At 45.4% G+C, this 16,221-nt stretch overlaps 2 protein-coding genes across 2 annotated transcripts; one reads left to right on the forward strand and one right to left on the reverse strand.

The window, feature by feature from the left end:
* Nucleotides 1-1,855: 1,855 nt before the first annotated feature.
* On the reverse strand, nt 1,856-10,459 carry dgcr2 (DiGeorge syndrome critical region gene 2). The gene is made up of 11 exons (XM_035535569.2): nt 10,101-10,459; nt 8,648-8,680; nt 8,371-8,493; nt 7,749-7,835; nt 7,452-7,662; nt 7,181-7,257; nt 6,857-7,036; nt 5,001-5,204; nt 4,531-4,683; nt 4,150-4,386; nt 1,856-4,003 (listed from the first exon to the last, which is right to left on the reverse strand). The coding sequence occupies exons 1-11, from the start codon at nt 10,183-10,185 to the stop codon at nt 3,765-3,767; spliced, it is 1,629 nt and encodes a 542-aa protein (XP_035391462.2). The 5' UTR covers nt 10,186-10,459; the 3' UTR covers nt 1,856-3,764.
* Nucleotides 10,460-15,077: 4,618 nt separating this feature from the next.
* On the forward strand, nt 15,078-16,019 carry LOC113589263 (testis-specific serine/threonine-protein kinase 1). Its single transcript, XM_027028830.3, has one exon. It carries the CDS (start codon nt 15,078-15,080, stop codon nt 16,017-16,019), a length of 942 nt encoding a protein of 313 aa, XP_026884631.2.
* Nucleotides 16,020-16,221: the final 202 nt, after the last annotated feature.

A 16,221-nucleotide genomic window follows, 5' to 3' on the forward strand; every position in this document is an offset into this window, starting at 1 on the left:
TTAAGTGAGAAGCTCTCCACACCGTGACCGAGAGCCACTGAAGAGACGTAAAAAAGTGCAGCATTGCATGATGGGGACCAGAACCTGCACAACGTCCCAGTGAACATTAAAATCCCTTTACCATCACCCACACTCCTTTAGATATGGCAGGAGTTCTGAACCCTTTCTTAACCATCATTTGGCATATTCAACTAACATTATACATGTATAAATGTAATACAAGCACCGTGAATGACACCAAGAGCTGCTCCGGTGTTTCACAGACTGCTGTGGGTGGCCCTTGTCCCTGGGTCTGCCCAACTCCACGTAGCAGGAGACATGGTGCTGACCTGGCCCGCGACTGGTGCTGCAGGTCGGGTGGATGTTGTTCTGAAGTGGGGCAGAAGACCTTTTTATTCTGTGTCTTGTAGAGCCCACTGACAAATTGCTCAAACAGACAGAAAAAAACAAACATGCAGTTTGTCAAAACATAGCCTTGTGAAAGGTTTGCTTCCAGTTTCTTTGAGATTTTTAATTCTGAGATGGTGTGTAGACCTGGAATCAGTAGATGTAAATAATGTCTCAAGGATAACGGGACAGAATGAGTCATGTGAAGAGAACAGACCTGCACAGGTAACTGGTGCTGGAGGACGGTGTGCCCAAGTCACTGGTAGACACATTGCCCCAGTGGAAACACAGCTGTATGGTACGGTAAAAGTGCTCACACCTACACATACAGTTCAACATGACCCACCGCATACATACACATCACTGGTTATTGCCAACACAACTATACACACACACACTTCTGTCATCATACTTGAGTGATACCATCTTATTGTTCAAATGGAAAAACATGTACACAGTACATACACACGGCCCAGTCCAATATGATGCCCCAGTGAAGTGGGCACACGGCACTCACCAGAACCGCCCTGTTATCGAGCTTCCACTGGGCTTTCAGAGTGGAGAAAGAGCTGTGGAGGTTGAAGGTTGACCAACTGCTGCTCACCCAGCACGAAGGAGGACAGCAGGGGTGTACGGCTCTACCTGCAGGGTCATTCAGCACATCAAACCCCTGGTAGTCTGACGGCATGTGAGACTAGTTACTGAACTGACAACGAATAAGCCCCAGCCATAACACTCAGCACGCTGACCATAGGAAGTGAAGAGATGGATCTAATGGTGAAAGTCAGGCCCAGCAACACCTGCTGCACTTCCCCCACCAGGGTTTAAACAGCGAGAGCCAGAGCTCAGTGGAGCGTATCGCTGACAAATGCCACAGGCCGAGACCCCCTGCAAGAGCCCCTCAGCTGCGAAGGGGGGGGACACCACTCACCTGCTTTACTAAGACCTATTCGCATATAAGGGCAAGTGTGTTTGGTTTAAGATTTCATTGATATGTGACATTTAATTCAGACTAATATAAGACGCGTGTGTGTATTCTACATCTCAAGGGGAGCAGAGGTATTCCCCCAAATCTGACGTACACAATTTCAGATGGACAGATTTCCCAGTTTGGCAGACTGTTCGGGAAGCAGATTAAGCCCTGTTCTATAGGAGTGCGGCTGCAGAAAAGGTCATCTAAGCAGTTGTTTAATCTGGGTCCTGAAACTTGAGTGCAGACACCTGCATTCAATGTGCAGCACTACGGTTCTGTGGGAAAACGGCAGACAAAACCCTTCAGGCAGAAAAACTCATCTGCCCTGGAGCACTGCCACTCCTTGGCTGTTATTTGGCTTTGACTGGATGGATGCCTACATCAAAGTAAAATGAAACATTCCTGCCAAAAAAAACCAAAAAAAAACAAAACACATACACACACACACACACATCATAAAAATTTTAAATAAGAATCCAAAGAAAAATATTAAAATTGTAGCATTTTACATAAAACCATTTTTATTGCACAACTACAAATGAACTACTTTTAAAAGTTTGTTGTAAATGTAGCAGTTGGACAGGGTTTGTGGGGTTGGGTGGGTGAGAGCTGGGGACTCTGCCAGCAGGAGGACTGGAGGAAGCAGACATATTAACCCCTACATGCCCAAAGAAGAGAGAGACATGCACAGCAGGTAAGGGAATAGAAAGACAAGAGAAAGGTACAAACGTCCAAGAGCCAGTACTGTTCAGGTGCACACCACGCCCCCTTTCCTCCCTGCCCTTGATCCTCCATATGCGCAGAAAGAAAAATAATTTGTTTGACAGAAGATTGTCTTTGCTGACCAATCAGAGGGCCTTAAGTACAAGGGCCTGCTGGTGGGGTGGGTCAGATGACCTTTGGACACACATCAGCACTTTCCAAGACTAGAGCAAGTCAAAACGTTGGACAGGAGTCTGCCAGGCTTGAGTGAGATGATTGTCAGCTGTCCAGAGGGTGGAGTTGGCTGGGGGCAACACAGAGCCCCTTCTATAAAAACAGGAACTTTCACAAGTGTTATCCAAGCGGGCAGCAAATAACCCAAGTAGCAGTGACTGGCCACAGTGGTGCCATGACCCAGGCTGTGGTGGATTTTTGTTGACAAACACATGAAAGCTCATTTTCATGGATATTCACATGCTGATGTCAACACTTCATTATCTCACATATTCCAAAATCATTTTCATCAGTAATGTGGAAATTAATGTCAGATACAAGCATGCAGCCTTCAAAACAAACACCATAAGCCGAACAAACTTGATTTCCTATGTGCCACAAATATACATACACTTACTACAAAATAATAAACTAGTAATTTATCAGTAATATACATCAAAATGATAAGCAAAAAACATCTTATAACACACACACACAGACACGCACACCCCACACACACACAGAGCTTGGACATCCTAGGCCAGGTTTAGATCCAAAATCATTAACTTTTTACTCTGGATAGGAGCGTCTGAGAGCATAATCACCGGACATCCTCTAGAGAGACAATTCCAAGGTGGACAATTCCAGGTCTTTGCTGCAGGACCTGCAGTACTGTTGGGACTGAAACCTGGTCCATTCAGGTCCAGGTCTGAGGTTACACACCCATCATACTGTTGAGCTTTAGCAGAGCTGACTCAGCTGTGACTCAGAGCAGGCTCCACCCCCTATGACTCTCAGAGCCGGCTGGAAAGCCAGTTCACACCAGGGATCAGGGGTTGGTCCACTGCTGCAGAGTGATCACTAGAGAGGATGCTGATAGGCCAAGCCCACTCTCCCAAGGCCACACCCACCCTCTCAAAGGCACACCCAATCTGTGCTCTGTCAATTGCATTGCATTGGCAGAGGAACAGGCCAGGAGATTACCAAGGTATGTTAAGGGGTGGGCACATGGGTGGAGGTCATTAGTGTTGGTAGCTAAGTGTGTGTGTGAGGGTGGTTTGGCAGGGTTCAGGAGGTGGTGGTGTTAGTGTTGCATGACCAAGTTATTCAGGAAACCAGTGAAGTAGCTAGAAAGTCCTCCAGATGTGAAGGGGAACTTTACAAATCTGTTAGGATGTGTGTGCCCTCCGTGTGCATGTTAAGGTGTGTGTGCCCTCCAAACCAACCAACCCCTCATCTAGGAGCAGCGGCTGTATTTACAGAACAAAAACAAGATAAATGTGAAAGTCTGAGAAAGACTGTGAGAACACCCCCATCCCCCCGTCCCCATTCTAGTGCATCCACCACTGCTCAGTCTCTTCATTCTGTACAAAACAGGCATCCAGCATTTCTGGATTAAAACATCATCTTGAGACAGGAGCGTTTTTGACCTGAACGGCTCCGCCCACCTGTGCTCAAGCCCCACCCTTATCCGCCCTCTCCTTCCTCCTTACACTACAGTGCTGAGTGAGGCAGGTCCTAGAGAGACAGTGCTGGTAGAATCAGGGGCAGAGTCCTGGCTCATGTCAGTTTCTGTGGGTGTGTCAGGTGCCACCAGCAGGGTACTGCTGTCAATAGACTCCTCCCTCTCCTCCAGAGCATGGGCTGGACGTGGCAGTGTCGGAGAGGCTTGATAAATGTTTCTGCAGTGTGTAACTGCTTCTCCAGTCACCCGTGGACCTCCCCGTCCTGATCCACGCGGGGGGAGAGAGAGAGAGAGAGAGAGTTAGACAGACACCCCCTCAGAGCCACACCCATACAGACAACACAACCATGCACTGACACTTGAGCTGGGACGTGCAGCCCCGCCCCCTGCCCCTCCCATGTGGACATACCAAGGTCCACATACAGGATGCCGTCTGGGTTAATGGACGCCTCGTATGGGGGTGGAGGGTCGTCTGGGTGCTGCATGTCGGGGTATTTATAGGCGGCATAAGGGGGCGGTGGCTCCTGGAAGTGGAAAGCCCCTCCCTCCCCGTCATCTGAGAGGTGCAGGGGGGTGAGGCCAGTCCCGAAAGCATCAGGCCCATAGTCGAACCCGGCCACGCGGCGGCCCAGGTGAAAGTGATGCACTGAGAAGATAAAAGAGGTAAGTTTACAAAAACAGCACAGTGAGGAGGAGGCGCAGATCTGAACCTTCTCGCCTTCACCACCAGGCTGCGGGGGGTGGAGCCAGCCGAGGATGTAGTTATCGAGAAGGAAGCAGTGAGGCTCACAGTTTCCACTGATCAGTGTGTCGATGCGCTGGCGTCGTCGCCGACGGAGACGATGAACCATGAAGAGCAGCAGAGAGAGGATGAGGAAGGAGGAGATACAACTGACGATCAGACGCACGCCACTCGCCATGGAGTCAAACAGACTGCTGCCATCTGGGGGGGGGGGGGGAACAGAGAAAGACACACACACACACACACACACACACACACACACACACACACACACACACACAGGATCATCATGCAGCTTGAATGAGGTGGCGCATAAAACACAGGGCTCCACCTAGTGGTGGCCCATGTTAACTACGGGTGATACAGTATTAGACCTGAACTACACACATCTGACATGAACTCACTGGTCTCAAAAGGTCTAGAACTCGTTCGTCTGGATCACAGCCACATGGGTCCTTAGCATGGTGCTTTAAACATGGTGCATCTCTGTGTGTGTGTGTGGGTGAGTGAGTGTGTACCCGGGTCTAGGCAGGTGAACTTGCAGCACTCTCTAGGGTCCTTGCGGAAGTGTTGACAGCCTTGTGGCCTCTCACACAGGGCGGCGACACACATCTCTGGCTCGCCCTGGTGACACGTGCAGCTCAGACAGGGGTCGTCACCTTTCGGGGTAAAGTAGTACCCCTCACTCACCACATTGTCTTTGATATCCACACACGTCTGCCCTGCTTGCACGAACACACACGCACAGAGTCAACACTGACACATTAAATATTATTAATTATTCATATTAATATTACTACCACTTCTCTGATGTGTCATTTCCATCAAGTCTTACATTTATCTTTACACTTACAGCATTTATCAGATGCTTTTTATTCAAAGCGACTTACAATCATGACTGAACATAACTTGAGTAATTGAGGGTTAGGGTTCCTGCTCAGGGGCCCAAAAGTGGCAACTTGGCAGTGGTGGGACTTGAACTGGCAACCTTCTGATTGTAATGTGTGTAGTCCGAGTGCCGAAGGGCATGGAGCAGGACGTACAGACTTCCTCAACAAGGACGAACATTTAATTGAAACATACAAACACAACGGCACTCACATATTACAAACAAGGAACATGAAACGGTAAACAGACACGATAAACAGGAATATACATAATAATGATGACGCTAACATTTAACATCAATACGCTACATTAACAATGACCAACGATACTGCACACACTATCAAGGGTTTAAATACACAGACAAGACAAGGTGCAGGTGTGTGCAGGCGTGTCCTCCCAGGTCATGTGGCGGGCCAAACCCTGTGACTCGCGGGAGGCGAGTGTTCTGTGACACTGATTAATAGTCCAATACCTTCACCACTGAGACACCACTGCCCTTTATGTACGTTTATGTTCTGCTCAATGCATACATTACCGTTGTTTTTGAAAAACAATAAATACTGTTAAACACAGAAGAAAACGGAGGTACCAGGTCCAGAAATGTTGTGGATGAAAGGTCAAATGATGTTGGTGGCTCAGTGGTGAAGGTACTGGACTAGTAATCAGAAAATTGCCTCTGTTGGGTCCTTGAGCAAGACTCTTAACCCTCAATTACTCAAGATGTGATCCATCATAATTGTAAGTTGTTTTAGATAAAAGCATCAGATAAATGCTGTAAATATAGTATGCATCAGTGAGGCCTACACCCACTGAACCACATCAGGTACACACCAGGTCACTAACTCTGTCATGTCATACTGGCTCATATCAATCACTCCAGCTCCCTTTTTATTGGTCTCCCTGCCAAAACGATTAACCCTCCATTTATCAGCCACAGCCAAACTCCACCCACAACAACCCTATTCCTATTCTTAGCAAGATGCAGTTTAGCGGTTAAATAGTATCAAGTATAAAGGTATCTCCAAATATTATCAGCCCTCCATCTCAGATCCTCCACCCCCACAACCCCTCCATCTCAGATCCTCCACCCCTACATCTCAGATCCTCTAAGAAACTGAATTTGTCTTTCATCTTTGAGAATTTCTTCACTGTCAAGCAATCTCAGGTTTGTGAAAAGCAAACCTAAAACTTATGCATTTTGAGTGTGTGTTTGTGTGTGAGAGAGAGAGAGAGACAAACATGTTGGTTAGCTTTATTTTTGTTTGTTCTTGCCAAATCTGTAGAGCCCATAATAATCATCTAACTTTGTATCTGCCACCTTCACTACCACATGATGCCCCCACGCTCCAGCTACGCCCACTCATGCCACGCCCACTCCAGCCCCCACACAATACTGCCGCCGCCTCTACGGCCCTCTATGGTGACGCTTGGCACTCTGGCCAGCGGTATAACAGAGAGTGAGAATGTGTGAGTGAGAGAGACATACTCCTCTTGCACAGGAAGGGGAATTTCTTGTAGCAGTTGTCTGCGTGCCAGCTGTGCAGGCCGCGCTCGTTCATGTTCCTGTTGTGGAACCGCTGGAGCTGAGCGCAGAACACATCATCCTGGGACGCAGACCTGTCCAGACTGGGCAGGCCCTCGGGAGGGAGGAACACTTGCAGCGCACCTGAGATGCACGCACACACGCACAGACATGCACGCATGCATGCAAAATTATCACATATTGTTATTAAAGACCATCACTCAGTCTGTGCAAGGGAGGTTAAACATTCCAGGTCAACAAAGGCAAAGTCATCAATAAAGCACCCACCTTTATGTGCTACCTCCCAGTGGCCCCCCGGGGAGTGACTCTGGTTAGTGAGAACATACTGATAACCCACCCAGAAACTGCAACACACACACACACACACACACACACACACACACACACACACACACACACACACACACACAAATGTTTACAGTCAATCCACATCATTAATAACATGATAAAACACGAATACCAGCCCCACATAAAAAGGACATCACACACACGGTTCTTACACACACACACACACACACACACACACACACACACTTACTTGCACTGGTCTTTGCGCTCACACACTTTCTCGTCAAAGTCGAGCTCAATCCTGAGGACAAACTGCAGCTCCTCATTGGTGCCGAAGGTAGCGAGGGAGCCATTGAGCCGCTGGCACGTGTCCACGGCCTGCCAGTAGTTCTCACTGCGCAGGTACACCCTGTAACAGCTGGCAGTCTTCTCGTAGTGGTGCCAGCCACTCGGGCACTTCTCTGCACGACAGATGGCACAGTGCCAGGTGTTTACGCACACCGACAGCTTTGTGCATGCTGTACAATACAGGGAGGAAGACTCTTACTGTTGAAGCGCACTGGCTGAGCTATGCCCATCACATCCTCCACCTGCTCAAAGCCGTTGCCATAGCGATAACGCTCCTCCTTCATAGCTGAGGAAAGAGCACAATCACAGGTAATAAGTCAGCAGGGCGCTTGCACAACAGGCCTGGGTAGCACATCAGAGAACAGACTTGCACTCCCGGCCAACAGCAGGACACGTGGCTATGGGGGTAGGTCTTCTCTTAGGGTGTGGCCCCTCTAGGAGCTGGGCTTCTGTAGCAGGGTGTGCTGGTGGTGCTGCTGTAGGACAATACGGCAGTTGCATGTATTTGTTTATTTTATTTAGGACATATGCAAATATAGAACAAAACTAAATTCCTCCGCGAGTTCTGATATGGTGGAGGTCTAAGCCAAAGAGTGACGGACACCTCTCAGGTAGCAGAGAGATTCTCTACACTTCACCCTGCACTACAGGACAGCACGGCTACAGGACATCTCCAGTAAAGTAGCAGCAGAGATCAAAACAGAAAACCACCTCAGTGCCTCACATTTCTGAGGGCCAAACCTTAAAAAAGGAGCACTGTACAAAACCATCAGCAGCTTGAGCACAGCGTGGAGTGGGAGTGTGTGTGTGTGTTTACATACGGGGACAGTCCATCTCATCACTCTTGTCTTCACAGGCAGTCCAGCCATCACACTGCCAGCTCAGTGGGATACACTGCATCCTCCCACTACGGCAGGCAAACTGGCCAGGACCACAGCGCTGTTCTGTAACACACACACACACACACACACACACACACACACACACACACACACACACACGACTTTAGCATTCCCCAACACTCTACCCTCCACCCCACACTTGCCCCAACACCTTACAAACAAGAAAAGGAAGTTGGAAAGGTGAGATGTCTTTTACCTGAAAGCAGTCTGGCCAGAGCTAACCGTGGCCCTAGAGAAGAAACAAGACACAGTTAGCAACCTTAGCCCAAATCCTGCATCATTTCAGCTGTGAGCTGGAGCACTTCTCAGCAAACAGGATCTTTCGTTGCTTTAGCAAATTATGCTCACGACTTCATGAGGTCAATGTGGCCATCTGTCCAAGACCAGCTCTGCGCATTGGAGAACAGCACCCAAACACACACACACACACACACACACACACACACACACACACAGAGAAGACTGCAAGCCCGCATGACCAAGTCACTGTTTAAATAACTCAGCTTCCCAGTGACTGACCACAGTCCAGACATACGTCCAGAAATACGCCACGCTTGGACAGACAGCTAATGGTTTTGAGAGGCCCACATACATGGACTACAAACACAACATTTAGCCCACGTTAGACAGCAAAAACACCCGAATAATCAGCAAGAGTAAAAACACTGTAGCACTGCGCATTGCTTGTTAACTACAAGTAAACACTGCATGTAAAACCTTCCGATCCGATAAGATGTCCAATCAGTGTACTTGGCAACAGAAACATCATGAACGGAGCAGCAAAGCGCAGTAACTATTTGATGCAGCCCACACAAAATCTTGTGTTATGAGGTTCATTCCTAGCTAGCACATACAGATAACAACTAACGCTTACGCAAAAAAACAAAAAACGTTAACCTTCCTAGGACAAGCACCCCAATGAGAAAACTACAGATGTACAACTAACCAACTATTCTGTGACCTATAAGAACTCTGTGGGTCTCATTTTATAAGATTAACAAATCGACAAGCAAACTAGCCAACAGCCCTGCACGTCAGACGGCCTCAGATTTGTGGAGCTAACATTCTGGAGCTAACATTCACTAGCACAGGTAGTTATGACCGTTAGTTAGTTATGACCGTTAGTTCCTCTGTTTGGCCCTCTGTTTTTCCTTTAAATTGTTTCACTCCCATATCGCCTCTCACAGACTGCGGTGTCATATTTTAAATTAGAGCATTTAGCTGACGCTTGTGGACACGCGCTTTAACGTCTCAGTAGTAGGCCGAGACCAGGAGAGTCGCGAGACTGGCCGCCCGCCCTCTAAGCTAACCCAGCTAAGCTAACCCAACTAAGCTAACCTAACTAACTCTAAGGTTGGGCATTCCTTCCACAACACAACGCTGTTATCTCGTTCGTTTTACAGATGATGTTAGTAATATGACGTTTGTTCCTACTTGGCTAAAAATTCAAACTGTTCTCCACATGCATAATAAGGCGTTTAATACAATAAGACGTTCCACACACAGCGAACTGCTAACGAGCTAACGCTGTTTTAGAGGTTCCTGACTCCATGGACAGGTCAGGCTGGACATGCAGACATGTTTGTGACTCCAGTGTTTAACTTTATGGCTACATGACTACTTATCTAGCTATCTAACTAACTACTTACCTGTCCGGGGCGGATCTGTGAACGTTATGACAAAGAAAAGAGCGAAGAGAAGGACGAAACTGCTGCTGTCAGACTTCGGCAACATTTATCCTCCATTCATAGTAGGAACACCGAGAAAATGTAAACCGAGAAAACGACCTAACACTCAGCCACGATCTGGGAATCAAAGCAAAACGGGGCCCGCTTCTACTCTTCCGCAGTAAACCGATTCAGGTCCGATCTGAAATGCATTTGTGTGTGTTATGACATGATGCGGGATTTCATGGCGTTTGCCGTATCTTGATTAGTGTACTTAAAGCGGAACTAAAACAAGATGGCTCCGATCTACCATTACAGACATAACACTGTCTCTGTGCCTCCCATCAAAACAAGCCCAACCACGTCGCACAGCCAATCGGATCATAGCACAGGGGCGGGGTTAATCCCAACCACGTCGCACAGCCAATCACCTCATGGCACAGGGGCGGGGTTAATCAACCACCTCGCACAGCCAATCATCTCATGGTACAGGGGCGGCGCTCTCCGAGCTGCTGTCGAGGGCTCCGTTTATCTGAACGGGGCCCAGTCACTGTGTTTTAACACGCGCGCTTCATCATGTAGCTGTGCGGGCGCTATTATAAGGCTCGTGCTAAGTGCCAGCATTACAAACATTACGCATTCCATTTACCACGCGCCTCTGGCATCAGCCTTCACCCCCAATTAAAACTCTCATGAGGATGGACTGAGGACGTTTATGTAAGGATTTGATAATAAAGTTATAAAATTCTACCCGTAGAATGAAATGTTTGTTGTTCCATTTATACATGGCAACGTTCACATAACCAACCTGAAGTGACTCAAATCCGTTTTTTTTTTTACCTTCATGGCTACGGTCACCGAGCAGACAGAAGTGGTCCAAATCTGACTTTCTGACCAAATCTGATGTTTTGTTAGGCTGTTCACAGTAGGCCACTGTGACCTATATCCAACATTAGACTGAATGATAGACTGTAGCTGTGTTCAAAATCGCCTACCACATACTACTCCCAATACTGATTCGGTCCCAATTCAATATGTCATATGCAGTATGTGACCAAATAAATTTTTCCAGTATGTGAAAGAAACCCGGATGACATAATACTCCGTCCAAATATTCCAGGACATGACCAGAGCTCTGCATGGTGTAAGGAATCCTGTCATTCAATGGTGGTGGAAAATGTTTCACAAGTGGGCTCCTGTAGTATGATTTGTTTTCGTCACACACTGGATACTATAGTGCATACTACTACTTGGACAAGTATGCAGTATATAGTATATACTGAGTGCAGTAAACAGTATACAGTATGCAATATACAGTATATATTGAGTTTAGTATGTAGTATACAGTATACATGTACTGAGTACAGTATACAGTATGTAGTGATTGTAGTATGTAGTAAACAGTATGTACTAAGTACAGTATACAGTATGTAGTGAGTGTAGTATGTAGTATACAGTATATACTGAGTGCATTATACAGTATACAGTATATACTGAGTGCAATATGCATTATACAGTATGTACTGAGTGCAGTATACAGTATATAGTATATACTGAATGCAATATGTAGTATACAGTATGCATGTACTGAGTGCAGTATACAGTATATACTGAATGCAGTATGTAGTACACAGTATATACTGAGTGCAGTATGTAGTATACAGTATGTACTGCATACAGTATACGGTATATAATATATAATAAGTGCATCATACAGTATATACTGAGTGCAGTATGCAGCATACAGTATGTACTGAGTGCAGTATACAGTATATAGTATATACTGAGTGCAGGCTGTAGTATACAGTATGTAGTGATTGTAGTATGTAGTATATGGTATGTACTAAGTGTAATATGTAGTATACAGTATACATATACTGAGTGCAGTATACAGTATGTAGTGAGTGTAGTATGTAGTATACAGTATGTACTTAGTACATTATACAGTATGTACAGTATATACTGAGTGCATTATACAGTATACAGTATGTACTGAGTGCAGTATACAGTATATACTATATACTGAGTGCAGTATGTAGTACAGTATACATGTACTGAGTACAGTATACAGTATATACTGAGTGTAGTATGAAACACACAGTATATACTGAGTGTAGTATACAGTATGCAGTATACAGTATATAGTGAGTGCAGTATATAGTATGTACTGAGTACAGTATACAGTATATAGTATGAGTGCAGTATGTAGTATACAGTTTGTACTAAGGGCATTATATAGTATATACTGAGTGCAGTCTGCAGTATGTACAGTGTGTAGTATACAGTATATACTGGGTGCCGTATACAGTATATACTGAGTATAGTATGTAGTATACAGTATACATGTACTGAGTGTAGTATACAGTATATACTGAGTGCAGTATGTAGTATGCAGTATACAGTATGTACTATACAGTATACATGTACTGAGCGTAGTATGTAGTATACAGTATATACTAAGTGTAGTATGTAGTATACGGTATGTATTGAGTGTATGTAGTATACAGTATACATGTACTGAGCGTAGTATGGAGTATACGTTATGTACTGAGTGTAGTATGTAGTATACGGTATGTACTGAGTGTAGTATGTAGTATACGGTATATACTGAGTGTAGTATGTAGTATATGGTATGTACTGAGTGTAGTATGTAGTATGCAGTATGTACTAAGTACAGTATACAGTATGTACTAAATGTAGTATGTAGTGAAGCTATTTGGAACTCTACATGGACAAAAAAAGGAATGTTTCACATGACACATCACTGAGATAAACAATCAACAATCAAATTAAATATACTGCAAACCAAGAGGCAACAAATGAACAGATTCTTTTAGACAATTCATAACTAGGACGCAACGCCACAAGCTTTTTGTTGCTGTAGTTATGATTAGGTGACTTATTATAGACAACAATGATAATAATGGAGACACATTAACATGTTGCCTAGCTATCCCACCACTGAATCCTCCCTCTCTATTATAGTCTATCTTTCCTTCCCAGCTGCATGAATGATGTTCGGGCTGTTCAGATGCATTGCTGCATATCAGTTACATACTGGAGTTCAGTGCCACATATGAAATCAAAATAAAAAATGACAGATTAATTGTGGCTTCTGCTGTTCACACTCAAATGACACTCAAATGACAAATCTGTCCCATATGGAGGGAAAGATCAGATGTGGTCACATGTGCTGTGTGAGTGTTTAAACCTGATTATGAGCCTGTGATCATTTTCTTGGTGATCGGATAATGTTCAGATTTCACTGAATCATATGAAAAGCCACATAAACACACCCAAGACATTTTGCAATTGGATCACTCAAATTACCTTCAGAGGTCAGAGACCATCTCCACATTTAACACCAGTGTAAACAGAACACATCTTCTGTACTGATGTGAGGGTGTGCTGGTTTGTGAGACAGTAAGCCCAGATATAATATGGTTACACTGGGAAAGCATTCTAAGTGGAGGAACAAAGAAACACACCGACCTGCCCACTCTCATTCAAGGGTCATAGCCATGAATTGGATATGCATCCAATCTAGACTTTGTTCACATTATCAAGCTGGAGTCACTCACATCCTATTTTTTGCCTTAGTGTGACACAAATCTGAATTTTATTTCCAGGGCAAGAAGTGTGGACAAACAAGTCAAAACAGATTTGAGTAATTTTCATGTGGTCCTAAATCAGATTCGTATCCGATTCTACTTGAATAAGAGCGTGCCGATGGGAATTCATGCGGCTTTTTGACTAATTTTCACGCATGCACTTAGTGCCGTCGTCATCAAAGCAGCAGCTGCGAGGACAACACACGTCAGCCGTCAGGCTTCTCGCCTTCTCGACCTCCTGTACGTCAGACGCACTGTTTGCTATCCTCCGGATTCATACATTAGCCTACTAGCGCGTCCATTTTCTTGCTTTTACAGCCATGGGTCATTTCATAAATAAGACGTTTTTGTTGGTGGTGACGCAGCTATCTTGTATAAAAACGTGAAAATCAATGTGCGCATGCGCGTTTCGAAGGCCAGACAGACAGGCCACTTGCAATTATGTGAACCGTCAAGACAGGCAAAACCAATCTAAGCAACAAAAAAAAAATATCGAAATTGAACAATGTGACTTGGTATGTAAACGTAGCCTGACGCACACATACTGACATACTGAACTGATTTAAACTGATCTACTAATAGATTTAATAATAAACTAATTTATTTACTAATTTACACATAAAACAGCTCATATACATTTTAATTCACCATATTGCTGTGGGCGGACTGCACAAAAAAATTAACATGCAGTTATACATCTGAAGAACATTTTGATTAAAAAACGGCTATAGGTGGCTTTTTTTCTGGTTGCAGAAGAGCAAAATAGCATGTAATGCTTCAAAGAAAACAGCAGAGGACGCTGTGACGGCTCCACGAATAACGGGGTGGGGGGGACAGCTGATGGGGACAGTGGTATGAGACAGCATGTCACACAGTGGGGTCTGTAACTGGAAAAAGGTCTGTTTTGACTGAAATGTGTGCAAACTATATTTTTCCAAGTTGAAAAATAAAATTAAGCAAACAGTTACAGGCTGTAAAAGGTTCACGTACCACAAACGGTAGTGGCACGTCCCTAGCCGTGTAGTCAGACATACAGTAGTTGGTCCTTCATTATCCTAACATTTCCAAACCAGACGTACTAACTAGCAGTTAAAGGGACACAAACTTATAACATGTAGATGCTAACCTACGATTTACATCTTTTCACGACATTCAAAACGGAATCGCTTTATTACAGGTCCATTTTATAATCGCTTTATTAAGGGTCTCAAGTGATTCTTTCTGAAATCTCGCGTAGTAGTTTTGAACGTAATAAAGACTCGCGTCATAAACGAAGTGACACAAAGAAGCCGAGTGGCCGGTTCCAGCGCGTGAAGCCACAGGCTGAGCGCGGAGCGAGCGAGCGACCATGGGCGACTGGTGGTTGCTGAAGACACGGGGTTATGTGGTAGGGCTCACTCTGGGAGAAGGCTCCTACGCCAAAGTCAAGTCCGCTTTCTCAAAGCGTCTCAAAAGAAATGTCGCTGTTAAGATCATTAACCGGAAGAAAGCGTCACCTGAATTCTTGGATAAATTCTTGCCTCGAGAACTCGACATACTCACCTCACTAAATCACTGCAACATCATCCAATCTTACGAGGTGTTTGAGTCCTCTGAAGGCAAAGTGTACATGGTCATGGAACTCGGAGTACAGGGAGACCTGTTACAACTAATCCAAGACCGTCTTTGTCTGCCCGAGGACTTCTCCAAGAAACTTTTCCATCAACTCTCGCTGGCTGTCAAATTCCTTCACGATTTGGACATTGCTCATCGAGATCTAAAATGCGAAAATTTGCTGTTAGATAAGAACTTTAATCTTAAAGTTTCAGACTTTGGATTTAGCAAGAGGCTTGATTACGAAGGAGGCCGGATGGTTCTCTGCAAGACGTTCTGTGGATCTACGGCGTACGCAGCTCCAGAGGTCCTGGAGGCCATTCCTTACGACCCCAAAGTGTACGACGTGTGGAGTATGGGCGTGGTGCTCTTCATCATGGTGTGTGGCTCCATGCCTTACGACGACTCCAACGTTAGGAAGATGCTCAGGCTTCAAAAGCAACACCAGCTGGAATTCCCTCGCTCCAAAACACTCCCAGCGGAGTACAAAGACCTGATGTACCGGATACTTCACCCTGATGTGACCAAACGCATCAGGGTTCACAAGATTCTGGAGCACGATTGGCTGCAGGCAAAGCCAAAGACAGCTGACACAACTCAAAGTCAGCAGGACGGAGCATCTACGTCAAAGGGATTCCACAAAACCACAAGCAGAGTGACTCCACACGAACCAGACCATCCAAAAGACAGAGTCTAGCAGCACTGCTGGAGCACTCACTGGTACCGGAGTGGAGCCTGCAGCCTTGCCGAATCTGGCAGCAGCTCTGAGGATCAATCCAGTGAATCGTCCTTTACTGGACTGAGTACACTGACAGTCTGAGGCAAAAGCAATTTGGAGGAACAATTCAAGAGGAAACTAGAAATTAGGTTGACTCATCAAAAAAAAATAAACAGATGTT

This window comes from Electrophorus electricus, chromosome 19 (genome assembly GCF_041902795.1).
Source record: "Electrophorus electricus isolate QZ-2024a chromosome 19, ASM4190279v1, whole genome shotgun sequence".
NCBI lineage: Eukaryota > Metazoa > Chordata > Actinopteri > Gymnotiformes > Gymnotidae > Electrophorus > Electrophorus electricus.

Bases quoted from the DNA above. Each gene is read 5' to 3' on its own strand.
- dgcr2 (XM_035535569.2), bottom strand. From the start codon at position 10,185: ATGTTGCCGAAGTCTGACAGCAGCAGTTTCGTCCTTCTCTTCGCTCTT. The intron at 7,258-7,451 runs GTAAGTGTGTGT...TGTGTGTTGCAG, and splicing joins GAGCGCAAAGACCAGTGCAA to TTTCTGGGTGGGTTATCAGT. The intron at 7,037-7,180 runs GTGGGTGCTTTA...CGTGCATCTCAG, and splicing joins CTGGGAGGTAGCACATAAAG to GTGCGCTGCAAGTGTTCCTC.
- LOC113589263 (XM_027028830.3), top strand. From the start codon at position 15,078: ATGGGCGACTGGTGGTTGCTGAAGACACGGGGTTATGTGGTAGGGCTC.